The 16,520-nt window shown below is 55.3% G+C and overlaps 1 protein-coding gene across 1 annotated transcript in view; it reads left to right on the top strand.

Moving 5' to 3' along the window:
- The window catches only part of PCBD1 (pterin-4 alpha-carbinolamine dehydratase 1), a 90,151-nt gene that overhangs the window by 34,184 nt on the left and 39,447 nt on the right, over positions 1 to 16,520 (top strand). Inside the window, exon 2 of the mRNA XM_019712464.3 lies at positions 10,510 to 10,571. Within this exon, the coding sequence (XP_019568023.2) occupies positions 10,510 to 10,571 (62 nt within the window). The remainder of the gene's footprint in view (positions 1 to 10,509; positions 10,572 to 16,520) is intronic.

The raw sequence follows: 16,520 nt of genomic DNA, 5'->3' as shown, positions 1-16,520 counted from the left end.
ATCCATCCATCCATCCAACCATCCATTCATCTACCCACCCACGCCGCTTTCCACCACCCACCCAGCCAGCCAGCCAGCATGCCCTCTGCCCATGGTGTCAGATCAGAATGGAATGCATCAGAGCCTCTTTCCTCAGGGAGCCCCAGGCCAGGCCAAGGGAGCAGGCACGGACACGGCCAACTGCCCTGGGGCAGAGCAGGGTGAGCAAGGCCTGGAGGCACCCAAGCACCAGCATCTACTCTTCCCAGACAGACATGGGTGAAGGCAACCAATCATCCTTGGGCTGATTCAGGCAGCCTCTATGCTCACCATTCAAGGGGCCACAGAGTGTCTGAGCAGAAGGACACTTGGAGGTCATCTAGGACAAGAGCCCTATTGGAGAGGAGAAAAGTGGCATGCTGGGGGAAGAGAAGTGTGATCGGAGGCCGGGGGTAGGATAAGTTAGTGTATAAGCTAGTCAGGGACAGTGCGTAAGGGCAGGCAGGGGACAGAATGGCCCAGCTAACAGGCCAGCATAGAGAGCCTTCCAGGTGTGGGCAGGAGGTGGTCACCCCCCTTGCTGTCACCTACATTCTATCACCATCTCCTCTCTGCTCTGCATGACTTGTAGGGGTCACCTCAGACCCACTCATCTGCATCTCTTCCTTGCCCTCCATGAGACCCCTCTCCCTGACCAATTGGCTGGCACTCGATAGATGAATTCACAATCTCCATTATATACCACCATTGCCCACATTTCTTTTCCTCGTTTTTCTTGCTAAAAGACAGTTTTTAAAAATGAGTCCCTGAGCTCAGCCTTTTCCAGCCTCGTTAATTTCGTGCCCCACCTCATTTGTTCAGGGGACCTACTTTCCCTCGCCCGCTGCCACCTTCCTCCTGCCAGCTATATTGGGATCTCTGCTCCGTCCTCAGTAACCTTGTGTGCCGCTAAGAGTTCTGCGGGTTTTTCTCTGCCAAGGAACTCTGGACTCGAAGGAATCGCAGAGGTCATTTGTTCACACCCAACCCCTCCTCATACCAAACGCTGGAATCCTTTTTCCTGCACCCCTGCTCAAGGTTATCTGGTCTCAGTTGTATTCCTCCAAGGACAGGCTGCTCGTTGTCCCCGAAACAGCCTGTGCCACTGCAGGGTAGCTTCAACTGGGCCCAAGCTCTTCCAGAAAGGTGGAACTGCCCTAGGACGCCTTGTTCCCCTGCCGTAGTTCCCTCTGTGTGCTTTGTTTGAGTCAAGTTTCCCAGATACTACCATCAGCCTCCAAGAGTAGGGATCGTGTCACACATTTGTTGGGTGTCCTTGGGACCATATGTGCTTTGGGTACCTTGGATATGCAAGACCTGTGACAAAGCACCATTTTTTGCTTGCATGACTGCCAGTGAGAGGGCTCTCTCACCTGTCCCTGCACCTCAAACAGCCATGGGGGTCAGCAGTGACCTAGAAACTTCTCCTCATTTGAGCTGAAAGTTGCCTCTTGTGCCTCCCCATCTCTGGAGCTAGCTCTGTCTTCAGGAGTCACCCAGGGCAAGTAGAATTCTTCTTTCTAGGGACAGAACTTCAGACATTTAAGAACAACCAGCATATTCCCTCCAAGTCCAACTCCAGAATTCTTTCAGTCACCCTGCCCCTGGCCTGGTTCTTGTGGCCCAGCACCACCCACTCCTCTCCAGGAGACACATGGCAATTTATTGATGCCTGTCCAAGACCATGTCTCTTGGGCCATGGTCTGAGCAGAGTAGGACAGATGTCACCTGTTAACACAGCGTGACCTTGCACGGGAGCTGTGGTAGCAGCTGCTCACATTGTTGGCTCCTGTGTTGCCCCTGCTGCGTCCCCCAGGAGAGCCAGGCTGAGCAGCTCCACTGTCATTCATCACAGGTACACAAAGCATGCGGGGGTAGGGCCCTTCTCCCCCATGACCCCTCAAAGAAGTCTCAGCCTGCTGTCTCCACACCTCACTTTCCCCTCACTCCTCACCCCTGCAATTGTGCCATGCACACACACACCACAGAAGCTGCTTGACCAGGCTCACGACCAGCCTCCCATTTGTCACCCTGGGCCCCTTATAGAAGCTGATGTTGCCAGACACCCCTCTTTGCTTTGGGGAAGCACAGTCTATTCCAATCTTCCTTTAACTCCCAAGTGACTCTTCTCCCAGGCGGTAGCTCTGGCTCCCATTCCACTCTTCAGTGCAGACCTCCCGCTGATTTATTTGTACCCTCAACCCCTTCTCACCCTGCACTCACTCTAATGCATGCCATGGTTACAAAGACCCTCTAGGCAGGCCATTCTCCAATCTACATGTCTAGCAACCCCTGAGCCATGAACAGAATGAGCACCGCTCTTTGAAACCCTGTCTCTCCTTCACGATCAACCCCTGACTGCCCTCTTCCTGGAAGCCTTGCACAATGTCCCCATGTACGGCCGTCACTCAGAGTCCTTGCCAGGCCCATGGCCCATCTAGCTGTAATGGTCCTACCACACCCTCCAGACAGTGCTGATTGGACCAGGATGAACACGTGACCCCCCAGGCAGCCTGGGGCAGAGCATGTGGCCTGGCAGCAAGGGCTCTGCCCAGTGGGGTGGAGGCCGTCAGACAGGCCTCTTTGGGATTTGGACGGAGGACATGGTCAGAACTAGAGCCAGAGTCCAGAGCGAGGAGGATGAGCAGGAAACAGAGGGAGAGGCAGACCCAGGAGACGGTGCAGGGGAGGAAGGCAGGCCCCCTCCCCTGAGCGGCAGGCCCCTGGCTCCACCTGACTTTCCTGCCAGTGAGCCCCTATATCTTATGGCCTTCATGAATAAAATATTCTAGTGCTTCAGGAGGAAGAAAAGCCTTCTTCCTACAGGTTCCTGTGAAACCTTTTTGTGCCATGGCCCTCTGGGGCCCTGAGTGCCTCATGGTGGCTTCCTCCCTCTGTGACCCAGGCCCTCTGTGGGGGAAGAGAACTGAGGAGACAGGCTGCCCAAGGAGACGAGACGGGCGTTGGGGGGCCATGCAGCATGGGGACTCTCGGGGAGGGCCAGTCAGGATTACCTTCTGGTCCCCGTACCCAGGAGCCCGCCCAGCCCACACCCAAGTACAACACAGGCGTATGGGCCAGCTGGGGGTAAAGCTGAAGAAATCTCTGGGGGTGTGGGAAAAGGCTGAGAGGCATGGCTCGGCCAGGCTCCATTGTTGGCAAAGGAGGGAACCAAGGCCCAGCAAGGGTGGCTGAGGCCAAGGGTGGAAAGGGCCAGGCAGGGCAGGCACAAAGCCGGCTCCGGATGGAGGCTCGCTGTTTCTAGTGCATCTCACAGCCTCTCTGGGGAGATCTGGTTTCTTCCTGGTTTCTGCGTGACCTTGGGCCAATCACCTCCACTCTCTCCACCTCATTTCCTCCTGCATTTTATACAGGCCGAAAGCTCAGTGTCAGGGATGTGGAGCAGGGAGCACTGAGTCACTACCCAGAACCAAGCTGTGCAGGAGGAGAAGGCAGGTGACTGCCTGGGGCCGAGGCTGGAAGGATCCTCTCAGCTCCTCACCTATAGCACCGGTGCCCAGCTGACCTGCCTCCCCCACCTGCTGCTCCCCAAAGTCTCGGAGTCTTGCCAGGGCTCCAGGGCAAGCCTCTCCAGCAATTTTCTGGAAGTAGAGGTGTGTGTACGTGTGTGCTTGAGGATGTGAAGGCATGGGGGGCATGAGGTGCATGGGATGTTTGAAGGTGTGTATGTGTGGATGAAGGTGTGGGGGGGGTGCGTTTGCACATGTGCACACTGGGCTGTAGAAGTCATGAGGAAATGTGTATATTGCTCAGGGAGTATATGAAAAATAGCAAGACTGGAGGCCCGGTCCCTTGGTAAACTGAGCAAGAACTAGCCCTGTGTTAGGGTTTTCATGGGAAGAGTCAGCCCCTGCTTTTGTCTGAGATGTCAGAGCTACACATTCTGCCATCTGAGCCACACAGCAAATGGCAGGAAGGGAGGGCCTGTGAGGACCCCGCGGCTCAGAGAGGGGCTGTGGTTTGCCCAAGGATAGCGGTACGGGTGGAACAGGACCTGAGTTTCCTGGCTCCTAAGCTTGATGCTGTGCTTTCCTTGGGCCATCTGCCCCTCACCCCAGCCCCAGCTCTGCTGAGTGACAGACAGCACCTGAGGCTGAAAACCAACAGTGATGAACCTTGGGAGCCCAGCCATGCCCCTGTGAGGACCGATGCCTGTGCTTCAAAGGGGTGCAGGGGCTTCCACACTCTGTCTGCCCTTTCACTGTGAAGAGCAGCCTTGAGCAGGACGAGCCTCCCACTTTGGCACACCCCACTCATCAGCCCTCTCCATCCCTCCGTGCTAAAGAGTGGGGAAGCTGAGGCGGGAAGAAGCAGGCGGGGTGACAAAGCACAGCTGGGCCTGGCTGGGGCAGGCAACACGTGGGGAACTGGTGGAGGGCTGTCTCCTTGTTCCTCTGCCTACCTACCCAAGAAAGAGGGCTCTCCTTCCTGCCACCTCTGCCCCCTCCCCACCCTGCCCCCATAAGCAGTAAGAACAGGCTAGAAGCTGGCCTTGTGCCAGGGAGAAGAAAGCAGGGTTGAGGCTTCTATGTCAGAGGGTGATAGAAAACTATAGGCACTGCCTCTCCAATCACCTATTGCACTCATGTTCCCAGAGAAGGGAAGCAAGTGAGAAAGGCCTCTAGCTGGCCTGGCCGGGCCTAACATCAGGAGAATTCCTGGCCCAGGGGCCCCATGTCTGCTTCTCCCAGCCAGGCAGGCTACATTCCCAGGGACGGGGTGCTTCTAGAGCATGTCTGCCAGCCTTGGAGTTCATTGAGAGGACCAGAGCCATATTAGCTTGGGAGGGGTACATTCCTACAAGACACTCTTTAGTAGGACGACCATCTCATCCCAGTTTGCCCAAGACTTTCCTAGTTCTCAAACTGACATCCCACATCCTGGGAAACCCCTTTGTCCGGAGCAAACCAGGACAATTGGGCACCTTACTCTAACCCCCTGGCAGACTCTCCCGGTGGTCTCCCTGGATGTCGGGGTCAGGCTTGAACCCAAGACGGTGAGGAAAAGTCTTAGAGACCATCCAGCTTCCCTGCCTCCCTCCGCAGCTCATTCTTACCAGCCTCTGCTTGAATGCCCCCACCTCCCGGGAGCTCACCACCACAGTTAGGCAGCTTGTTTGTTATGGAGCACGTCTAAGTGCTAGAAAGTTCTTAGAGCAGGCTGACAGCTGCCTTCCTGCGGCTGCTTCTACCCTGCCCCTTCCTCTGCCTTTATCCCACCCCAAGAGCATCCAGGACATGCAAGCCTCCTCTTTCTTCCAGGTCACTGCTCTTCAGACACTTGAAGACTGAGATCACACTCCCTGGGGCACCTTGGGCATGTCTTCTCCAGCAAGCGATTTCAAGGCCCCTCCTCTTTGTTCAGCCTGGAGGTGCTGATGACAAGCAGACAGTGGCCTGCAGGGTGCATGTCACAGCCCACTACCCTCCGCTGTCCTCACACCCCTCTCTGCTCCACACTCGCCCAGGGCTCCCGGTGACAGCCAGCCTCTCTGTCTGCAAGTCCCCTCACCGCAGCTGCCTCCTTCTGCAATCTCACATGTTAACTGAGCACCTACTGTGTGCTGAGCCTGTTCTGGACGCTGGGATACAGAGCTGCATCAGACAAGTACCATCCGTGACCTCACGGGGCTGCCAGTCTCCTGCACATACAACACAGTGTCACAAACTGCACTTTTGGAGATGAGGGGAGGTCTGGAGGCCGTGAGGCCCTCGTAGCATCTCTGGGCTCAGTGTCTCCCTAAATCAGGTAAAGGGGAAAGAGAGGCCTCAAGGGAAGGGAGAACCGTGGGGGCTTGGAGGCAGGGTGGGTGGGGAGAGCACCTTCAAAGCAACAGAAAACTTTGGGGTTTGACAGGACCTGGTTTGGAGGAAAACACTCACTCTGGCCACTGTAGGGGAAAAAAGACAACACGGGGAGGCAGGGATAAAGGTAGGGTCAGGGGGGGCAACTGCGAGCATCCAGAGAGAGGTCACAGTGCCAAGAGAAGGGTCATGACAGAAGTCATGGAGAGAAGTACAGACTCGAGACTACCTAGGAGGTAAACCCTGTGGGACTTGGCAGTGGATTCAACTTGGGGAAAGAGGAAAAGGAGCTGGTTCCCGATCCCTACCCCCCTCGCCCCCCCGCCCCCCTCCCCCCCCCCCCCCCCCCCCCCGTGCTGCCACACACTCAGCTGACAGCCTTTGATGCTGAGCACACTTCTGTGTCTGTCACAATGCACCCAGAGGGCTGAACACACCTCCCTGCCCCCACTATACCTGGGTCACAGGTGACTCTGGGAGCCAGACGTGTTGGGGTGGCACCCAGACGGCCCCGCAGTCCCCTGTACTCACAGCCCCCTGGGCCACAGCCCCCAGACATCCTCCAGGCTGCCCATCAAGGGCACAGTGGAACCCTCACCAGGCCCCACCCACATCCGGCCTCAGATCCCTGAGGGTCAGGGTGGGCAGAGCTTTTGTTCAGAGCACCCTCGTCTGTCCTGATGCTCCATCAGGGTTGAGAACCACTGCCCTAATCCAGCCTCTTGTAAGAAGGGCCAGCCACTGAGGAAAACCGAGGCCCAGAGCGGGGGAGTAACTTGTCTCAGGTCACACTGCATGTCTGCAGGAAAACCAGGACACAGACAGGGGTTTCTGGCCCCGCTCCTGCGATGCCCCCAGCCCTCAGCGGCCCCAGGTATGGGTAGGTGGGCATGCAGCCCCTGCAAGAAGGGCAGGGCTGTCCTCTGCAGGCTTCACCTGCCAGTCTGTCTTACTCCTGCCTGAGCCCTAGACAGAGGAGCCCTCCCCCTCCTGCCCTGCATCCCAGTCTCCTCCACGCTGTAAACCTGCTTTGTAAAAGCCGAGGAAAGGCCTGGCTGTCAGCCACAAAAACCTTCTTGGGCCTCCTCTCTATCACATGTGGCTCCTGGAGAAAGCAGGAGGGGGGCAAGATGCTGGCACTCAGCTGCTCTGTACATCTATAGGAGATTTTTTTTTTTTTAATCACTTCCCGACATTCCTCTGTAAAAGCCACTCAGCTGCGTTTACAAATTATAGAATTCATTGGATGGCAGGGTCCTGGCTAATGGCCTGGGTAAATCCAGCAGGAGCAGATGGGGGTCCTCCCAGTTTGGCTCCTGTCTGGCTGTGCAACCTTTGGCGACCCAGCCACGGTGTTTCAGGCTCCCGCCTTCCCTGCCAGGCAGGTGGGATGCCTGGGAATAACATGGGAATGCAGGTGGCTGTGAGGATTAGTAAAATCACAGGTATGTACCCCGGCTCGAGGCCTGGCACAGAGGGAGTGTAGGGACAGAACCCCAAAAAGCAGTTTCCAGGCTCTCGGCCTCACATAGACAGGTGTTGGCTCAGGTAGTAAATGGCCATCAACTGTGATTGCATGGCCATCAGCTGTGGCTGGTTGGCCGTCAGCTGTAACCAGTGAGCCATTGGCCACTAGTATAACTGCTGTGGCTACGCTAGCAGAGAAGAGGAAGAACGGGGGCTAGCAAGAAGATGGCGGCTGGGCTGGCAAGCGTGGATGGCGGTTTGCGGACAGTGTGGATCCAGCCTCCAGTGAGAGTATAGTGGTATGACTCCCCTACCTATGGCTCCGTGGGTGTTCCTTTTTGGCCTCGCCATGTCCTGCGTTCTTATGTGGGGAGCGGGAGCAGAGACCCCGCCTGACACCCCGCATGACAGGGATGCTCTGGAAACAAGGCTTATGCATCTGTGGTGATTATCGTCTTCCTCCTCCCCCTTCTCCTCCTCTTCCCCCTCTTCTTCCACTTCTCACACAGTAAGCTTTCGATCCTCTCCCCACGTAGAATCCTTGAGCCTTCCAACATCTAGACTGTTCTGGCCCTTAGAATCTCATCTGTTAGAAGTTCAAGACCTCCATGAACTGATTAATTGAGCTTCCCTAGATCTTGGGTTAAGAAGGATCCCGATGCTGCTTCCAGGTGATTAGTGATGTCTGCCATTGGCCTTGGGGAGTGTGGGGTGACCCCAAAGTACGGTCTCATGCTTTGCCATCCTTTCAAATTCTGACCCCCTCATCCTACAGATAAGGAGGCTGATATTCGAAAAGGGGAAGGCTTTGGACGGGGGAGTTAAAAAAGGGGGGAACGTGCTATTTCTTAAGCACCCACTGTGCGCTGCCTACCAGCCCTTATGTCCATCCATGGACCCTCCCAACAACCCCAGCCATTTGACAAAAGCTCTGAGGTTAGAGCAGTCACCCAGCAAGGTGGCAGCATCACGGCTTCCAGGAGCCATTGCACTGGATTCCAGGGTCTCAAAGGGCAAAGGACAACCAAAGAGCAGATCCTTGGCGCAGAGGGACCTGAAGTGCAGAGGCAATTGCAATGATGCCGTAGAGCCTGCAAGGACCTCACAGAGAGGAGATGAATCATTTCAGGCTGGATGCTTCCTCTGGCAGGAGTTTCTTCTTTATCACTTGAGAAGTAAAACAGAGTAAATTACTAATAGTCCTGGAAATGCTAGTCTTGCTCTGACTTGAGCATTGCCGGGAACTTTTCAGAGAGCTTTCACTTCTATGACATTGTCCGAGTGCTGGGAGGCCCTGGAATGGCGGACAACAGCAGCTCAGCTTGTCCCATTTCATAAAGCAGGAAAGTAAGGCTGAAGGAGGTGACCCGACTGAGGTCACACACCCTCCTCCCTAACTCCTGGTCTAGCACGTGACGCCAGAGGCCTCTGCCTCTAAGGTGGGAAAAATGGGACCCAAAGCTGTCAGGGCCCTTTCCCCATGCTTCTTAGGTTCTTTTCTGGAGAAAGGGAGAGGTCGTGTCTCCCCCAGTTCACTCTTCTCCTCGCTGTCACCTTTTACCCAGACCCACGCCGCGCTGGTGTCGTACCAGGGCTTTACACACACCATCTCACTTCGCCCTCGCAAGAACTATGGGAAGGAGCTCTCATTAGCTCATGTACAGATGAGGAAACAGAGGCTCAGAACAGCTGAGGCTTCAACGCCTAGACAATGACTCCCAAAGCTTGCTCTCCCAGCTACACGCCTCTGCTGCCTTTGCTTTCCTGCCCAGGTCAAGGACGCTTTGGCCAAATGTTGGCACAGAAACCCCCACAGGGCAGAGAAAGTCACAGCTCAGTCTCATCAGCTGACAATGGGAGAGAGAATAAAAGCACCTCCCTCCTAGAATCACGGAGTACAGTGGGGTCGCAGATATGAAACCGATTTTGTTGGGTGGAGCCTGCAAGAGATGGCTCAGGGTTGGGACCAGATCAGGCTGGATTCCAAGCATCTCAGGGCAGCCCAAGTGGCTCTGCCTCCAAGCGTGGGTCCAGCTCGGCCCCCAGGATCCCATCCCCCGCATTGTCATCTCCTTGGTTTGTTAACTCAGTCCATCTTCTGGCTCTTACCAAGCACTGGTAAGGTGCCCACCTCCGAACAGGAGAATGCAGGGCAAGGAAAAGCGTGCAACAGAGCAAAAGACCTGGTATAACCCCAGCTGGGGTGAGTTTCTGGCTGGCTCCCTCTCTTCCCCACACAGGCCCAGCACACAGTGGGCCCAACCATAAAGATTTTGATGAATACATGACTGAGTGAATGAAGCACCCTGGCCTTTGCTCCTTCATCTGTAAAATGGGAGAGTAACAATGACCTCCACACACATACAAGGTTGTTGCAAGGGTCAGAAGCAATGTACACATAACACTTTCCACAGAAGGCATGCTGAGTGCTCAATAAGCAGGAGCTCTTGGTGTAAGGAAAGACCTTTGCCCTCTCAGACATCACAAGTTAATTTCCTCTCTGTGGTCGGCTTTCACCCCCAGCTCCTGGATGAACCATAGGTCAGCCCATAGCCTCCAAAACTCAATAAAGTCCAGGGGCTTTTCGTACGCACATGCATGTTCTCTCTCTCTCTCTCTCTCTCTCTCTCTCTCTCTCTCTCTCTCTCTCTCTCTCTCTCTCTCTCTCTCTCGAGCAGATGTTACAAAAATTCAGCCTGACCTGGATTTGAAAAATTCTGAATGTATTTCTGAGTTTTGTTTCAGAAAACGAAGTCATCGTGTGTGACACAAATCAATACAAGTATAAATATCTGCTGGCCTGGCCAGCCTGTGCTGTAAAGGAGGTCACAGTTGTGCCAGCCCGCAGGTAGCACCACCTCACCTGCGTAACCATAGTCCCGCCCACCACAGGAAGATCTGGAGGCCCGGGAACAGAACGTGTCTCCCCCATAGCTTTGGGCCCAGTCTACTCCTGTGGCCCCATGAGAAAGGAGTTGGGGTGAGAGTCCCGATCCTTTCCTGGGGCCAATCTGGCTGCTCCTCTGCTCTGGCAGACACAGAGGGTTGGAGGGTGCGTGTCTCCCCAGGTCTGGGCCATGCTCGGGGACCAGGGACGTGAAGCAGGCCCTCTTGGGAGCGCCACGTCTCCAGTCCCTTCACTGCGGCCCATCATCCTTGTCTGAACTCGATTTTTCATTGAGTGTCTGCTTCCTGCCAGGCAGAGGGACCCAGCCGTGACCCAAAGCTACAGCCCTGACCTGGGCGCTGACAGCCCTGAAGGTGAGTCTGTCCCACCAAGTCACTGCCCAAATCAACTCCAGGAATCGTGCACGGTCCTGGGAGGGCATGGATAGGGACCTGGCCTCATGGGGCAATGTGGTATAAGCTGAGACGAGGGACGACTCCAGGCGATGTAGGGGTGGAGGGAGTCAGGAAACAGCCTGTGCGAAGGCACAGAGGTGGAAAAGAAGAAGACGCATTCAAGAAAAGGAAGGAAAGGCATGTGCTGGTGCAGAGTCATCTGCAGGCGCCACGCTAGGGGACAGGGGCCAAATCTCACTCCAGGTTCTCAGCTCCCAGGATCCCTTTACCCTATCTCTGTCCCCCCACAACCACGCGTGCAATTTCTTCTTCCCATACTCACTCCCCTTGCAGATCAACTCATGCCCATGGGTGCCTGGGACAGCTCCTGGCCTCACCATCCCATACGTGCAGTGCAATGCGGAGGCCCAGTTCAGACTCACCTGGGACCTCCCCATGAGCCTTCCCCGACGACATCCCCTGACTGCCCCCCATGTACACACATCAGCCGCAATCCGAGGGAGCCTGCTGGCCCTATCAGCACCTATGATGCAAAGCAACATGGCACAAACACAGTGACATCTCCAAAGCCACGGGCACTGTGGCAGTGAGCACAGGGTGTAGTTGGAAAGAGTCAAGTCAAGAGCTGAGTCACAGCACCTCCTATTTCACCCCAAAAAGAGATGAGACAGGCACTTGAGGTGTAGGGTTTAGTGCTTAGGAGCCAGAGCAGGGCACGTTACGCTCCAGGCCCAAGCTCTCTGCAGCCTGACCTGAATCCCCGTTGCTGCCTCCCCTGGGCAGGCCACACTCCTGTCCCTGCTCATCCTTGTCCCCATTAGAGGCTGAACTGGGGGCTTCATTAATCCTCAAGGGTTTGGGTGCCTGGATTGACACCACCCTGCACCCAAGGAATCTGGCCCCGGGGAGATTCACAGTGAACAATTCAAAGCCACTATCTCCAATAAGCAATCCCACCTCCCATTGAAATAGAAGGCCTTGCTTCTCTAATTTGAGACCCAGTGAAATACAGAGGGACAGAGAGGGGGAGGCAGAGATAAAAAAAAAAATGGGAGAGAGAGAAATAAAAGTGGTATCATTGCTCACCACTTGTCTGTGATCCTAAAAGTCGTCTTGTCTGTCTTGCTCTGCCTGGCACCCAGAATAGAGAGTGACCCAGAGTAGGGGCCAATAAACACCTGAAAATGCAGGAAGGGACAAAACCATAAAGCAAAGGAAGCATAACAGAAAAACCAAGTAGCAGTTCTAGTGGGGAGCTGAGTCTCTGTCTGTCTCTCTCTCTCCCCCGCCCCCTTTCCTTTTGTATTTGTACTTTTTTTTTTGGTGAGCGTGGAGGGAGGGTATGTGACAGGCCTGGTCTTGCTAATCCAGGACATCAGGTGTCTCTGGTGAAAGGAGAAACCTGACGCTGGGTTCCTTCTCTCCCACGCCCCACTCACCCAGGCTACTCCAGCACCCACAGCTCTAGCCAAAGCTCCGCCCAGCCAGGAGTCCTGCCTGAAGACTGGCTCCTCCTCCAAGCCCAGGCAGCAGAGGGCCAGAGTGGCGAGTGGCGAGTGGCGACTGGCTGGCAAGGAGGCCAGAGCAGCGCAGTGGCTCTGCACCACCCCTGTGCAGAGAAAACAAAGCGTCCACGTGGGCATGTATGACTTATGGCTTTAATCTCCCTGATAGAAGGCCCTTAAAGATTATTTCAGGGATGAAAAAAAATAATCCTGGGTAATGAATCACGGCCTTAAGAAGCTGATAAGCAGCGAGGAAGCTGGCGGGGCCTGAGTTCCTGATTTAATTAAAGTCTTACAGATAACTCCCAGAAACAAAACCCATTGTAGCCATCAAGGTGATAAAAAGACTGCAGGTTCCTTTAAAAGAACTCACCTGCCTCATGAATCTTCTACCTGGAGAAGAGGGCAGATGAGGCCGTATCTTCAGGCCCAGGGCTGTATCAGGCTGCAGCACTGCAGATAGCCCAGTTTAGGACCTGCTGAGGACCCTGCGGGACACGAGGTGCCTCACAGAGCGAAGGCAGACCAGAGCCTGGAGGACACAGGGCAATATGCTCACACAGAGAGTAGAATACTGTGTGTCCTTGGGTCATTCACTGTCACTCTCAGGGGCTCAGTTTCCAAGTCTAGTATCTGGGGAGTTAGAGATGAGGCTAGCTGGTCTCCAGAAGGCATCCCTGAGCTGGCCTTCTGGGTCCTGAGCCCCACGTGCCCTGAGCAGGTGAGGAAAGACGGGTGATGTCTCCACATGGAGAGCCCTCTCCTCTGGACCTTGCCCACAGTGCCGTTCTCTCTCAGCCCTTGTTTCTCTCTTCCTCTTCCCTGCCCTTCCTGCTCCCGCTCATGCAGACAACTACCTGGTAAAGGTGCAATTGCTGACACTCTTGGGGACACTGAGCCACCCTGGCCCTCTGGGCACCCCTGGCCCAGCAAGGGAGTGAGTAGACTGTATGTATCCACCACAAAGCACCATGGTGGGCACAGCCCTCAGAGCAGAAGGAGCTGTGGATTCCATCTGGCTCTCCTACCAGGCTCTGCAAAGGCTCCAGAGAGAAGCCAGGTGAGCTGGACCTGGAAGCGTGAGAATGTGAGGACAGTGACTGGTGGTCTCTACAGAGCCTAGCTAGTCCTCAGGGAGTGAATCGGACAGATGGAAGGACGGACGGACGGATGGATGGACGGACAGTGTCCAGGGGAACTGGGTCCAGCCCTCAGCCCCGACAGCCTGGACCCGCACCTTGTGTTCAATGCAGATGTGTGAGGGACTGCTCTTGCACCCCATGAGGGCAAACACCACAGGGTCAGGGTTGCCAGATAAAATTGAATTTCACATTAATGATGAATAATTGTTAGCATAATTATATCCCCAACATTATATTTACTGCCATATCTAGTAACCCTACACAGGGTGTCCCCTGTGCCCCATGCCTGGCACAGACCTGCCCCAGAAGGAGGTCCCCACAGAGGCAGTGTGTATGGTGAGTTTCTCATTCATGGCCTCCCTTCTGGGGCCTGAGGTCCCTGAGATCTCTGCCTAGACTGGACCTAGTGGGTGGATAAGGAAAGAAGATTCCACCAAGAAACTGCAGGTTGTGATGGGGCAGCACTGAACCTCGTCCCCTCGTGGGAAATTCTGGAGCCCTGTCTGGGGCTATGGGTAGGGCTGCTGGGGGATGGCTGCCACCTAGCGGCCTGTATCAGAATGGCATCCTGTGGCTCCAAGAGAAGATGGGGCAGGTCAGTGCCCCCACAAAACAGCCTCCTTATGCAAGGTTAGGATTGTTACCCACTTGACAGGATAGGAAACTGAAACCAAAGGGCACCCAAAACCCTAAATCCATGTCTAGACCCCAGCATGGCGTAGCCTAGTCCCCACCTCCAGGCCCCCCTCTATTCTATTCATAGCCAGGGGGCCCCTGAGGCCCGCCCTGTCATGTCTGTCTTTTGCTCACCAACCTTCAGTAGTTCCCTATTGCCCTGGGATGAAACAAGTCCTCTCTGTGCTGACGTTCAGAGCCCTCTACCATACAACCCAAATTTCATTTCCCAGACTTTCTTCTGGAACCTTCCAGAACCCTCCTTCCCACCAGGCCCCTCAAGCTCTGGGGCCACTGTGCCTCCTGCCCTTGATCTGCCCTGAGGCTGCTCCCATCTCCTTGTGCCCTGGACTCCTAAAGTCAGTGGGCCTGGGGAGCCGGCCTTGAGAACTGCTTTGCCCACATGCATGGCCCTGATAAGCCCATCTATTTTCAGACCTTTAAACCCCATCTATCCACCACTGACCCCAAAATGTATCCTCTGGCGCAAGTCTCTCCCCTGAACTCCAGATGCACACCTGCCACAGTCCACCAGACACCTCTACTTGGCGCCATGAGGAGACTCACACTGAAAATGGGTGGATCTGAGACCCCGGCTGCCCTCCAAAACCTGCTCCTCCCACACTTCCCAGCTCAGTGGCCTCTCCACCTCTCCATTTGTTCAGGCCAAAAATCTCTTTCTCACACATCCCACATCCAATCCACCAGAATAGCCTTTTGGTGCTGCCTTCAATATCAGCCTGAAATTTCACCAATTCTCACCAGCCCCACCACTGACCCCTAGCCCGAAAAGGGCCAACCATCCATGTTCACCATGTAAGGCCACCCAGCCCACTGCCACCCCACTGGACGACTACACAGGCCTCCTGGTTGGCCTTCCTGCTTCCACTCTTGTCACCCCTTGCAGTCTCGTCTCATGCATTCATTCATTCATTCATTCATTCATTCATTCATTCATTCATTCATGGACAGGCACCTACTGTGGTGTAGCTTCCATGGCAGGGGAGGGGACTGTGTATGGAGGCGGATATTGAACAGCCAACGAGACACAGCTCATTATTTCACTGGAATCAAGATTGCTGCTACACAGCAGAAGTGGAGGGAGTCACAAAAGCAAACAGCAGGTGGAACCAACGTGGTCTGAGGCGCAGAAAAGCCTCCCCTGAGGAAGGGGCATGCAATCAGCGCTCTCAAAGATGTGTCTGGGTTACCTGGATGAAGAGAGGGTGGGGGTAGGAGAGGTGGAGGGAAAAGACTCAGGGAGAGGGCAGTACTGGGAGCAGCCTGGGGGTGCAGGAGGGGCCCACAGGTGGGCGTGCAGTGGGAGCTGAGACTGAAGGGTCAGGCAGGGACAGAGCCTTCCATCCTTGCAGCCCTAGGAAGCGGTCAGGGTTTTATCTGAGGTCCCTAGGAGCCCCTCCTCTGGGTGTAGAAGGGACTACAACAGGCCCATCCTTCAGGACCCTGGGTCCTTCCATACATCTTACCCATCCATCCCGAATTCTGGCCAGACAGGCACAATGAGAGGCATGTGAGACACCAGAAACAGAAACATTAAGTCAGACTGGTGACTTGGGTGCAAAAATCCCAAAGCCCACCCATAAACCCGAGGCTCAGAGTCCCCAAGTGCCACCCCATGCTGTCCACATGGTGGGTATAGAGACCCCTGTGTCAGCCCCAGCCAGCCCAGACAACACAAGAGAAGGGCCGTTGCTCTGGCCTTGATGGCAGCGCTGGCCTTCCCAGAGGCGGGATGGATCAAAGGCCCCAGCTGTCCTGCTAGGCAGAAGTGGGCCCATCTCTCACGTGCACTAAAGTGGTCTGGGGTTGCTACAAGGGCACCCAGAGAGTGAGGGAGCAGGTTTCAAGGGGTCTGGGGTGTCCCAGGGGATTATAGGGAATCAGGGAGGACTCCCTGGAAGAGGGGATGGGGAGAGAGTCTTGCACATAGAGAGGATGGCAGGAGTAACGTTTGCCAGGTTCAGGAGGAGCAAGTTGCAGGAAGACAGGGATGCACCTGCCTGGCATGCTCAGCACCTTCCATCAGGAGAGGCTCAGGAACTGGTACTAAAAGACAGATGGAGTGAGTCAGGTTTGACTGCTGGGGGCAGAGCAAGATGGGAAGGCCAGATGTGGCCAGATGGGGAAGGGGCCTGGGGAGTGTCCCTAACTGAGGCTACAGGCAGGACATTGAGGTCAGCACTGGCCATCTCAGTGGGAATGAGGCTAGTAATGCCACGGCCCCTGCATCCATCCATCACGCTGTGGCTGCTCCCACAAGGCACACATTTTGGAGGGAACACTTTCCCCAGCAGGCCCAGCAGATCCCCAAGAAATCAGGCGTCTGGGCAGAGGGGAGGCTACCAGGGGTTAGGAGCAGTGGGGGATACAGTAGTTCTTGCCTCAGTGCCCCCTGGGGAGGCAGCAGATGATGGACCAAGGGCAGAGGAGGGCACTCGGATGGCGATTCTGAGAGCTGACATGGAGTCTGGGAAGCGCTGGCATCAGAGCTGGGGCACCAGGACTTCCATCGTGGCCCTTCATCTCTCAGCGCCTCAGTTGCCTCATCTGCCAGGTAGGTAGAT

This window comes from Rhinolophus sinicus, chromosome 15, assembly GCF_057876585.1.
Source record: "Rhinolophus sinicus isolate RSI-liver-muscle chromosome 15, RSI-T2T, whole genome shotgun sequence".
NCBI classification, from domain to species: Eukaryota; Metazoa; Chordata; class Mammalia; order Chiroptera; family Rhinolophidae; genus Rhinolophus; species Rhinolophus sinicus.
Note: the sequence above shows the minus strand (reverse complement) of the source record. Positions and strands in the feature narration are given on the sequence as shown.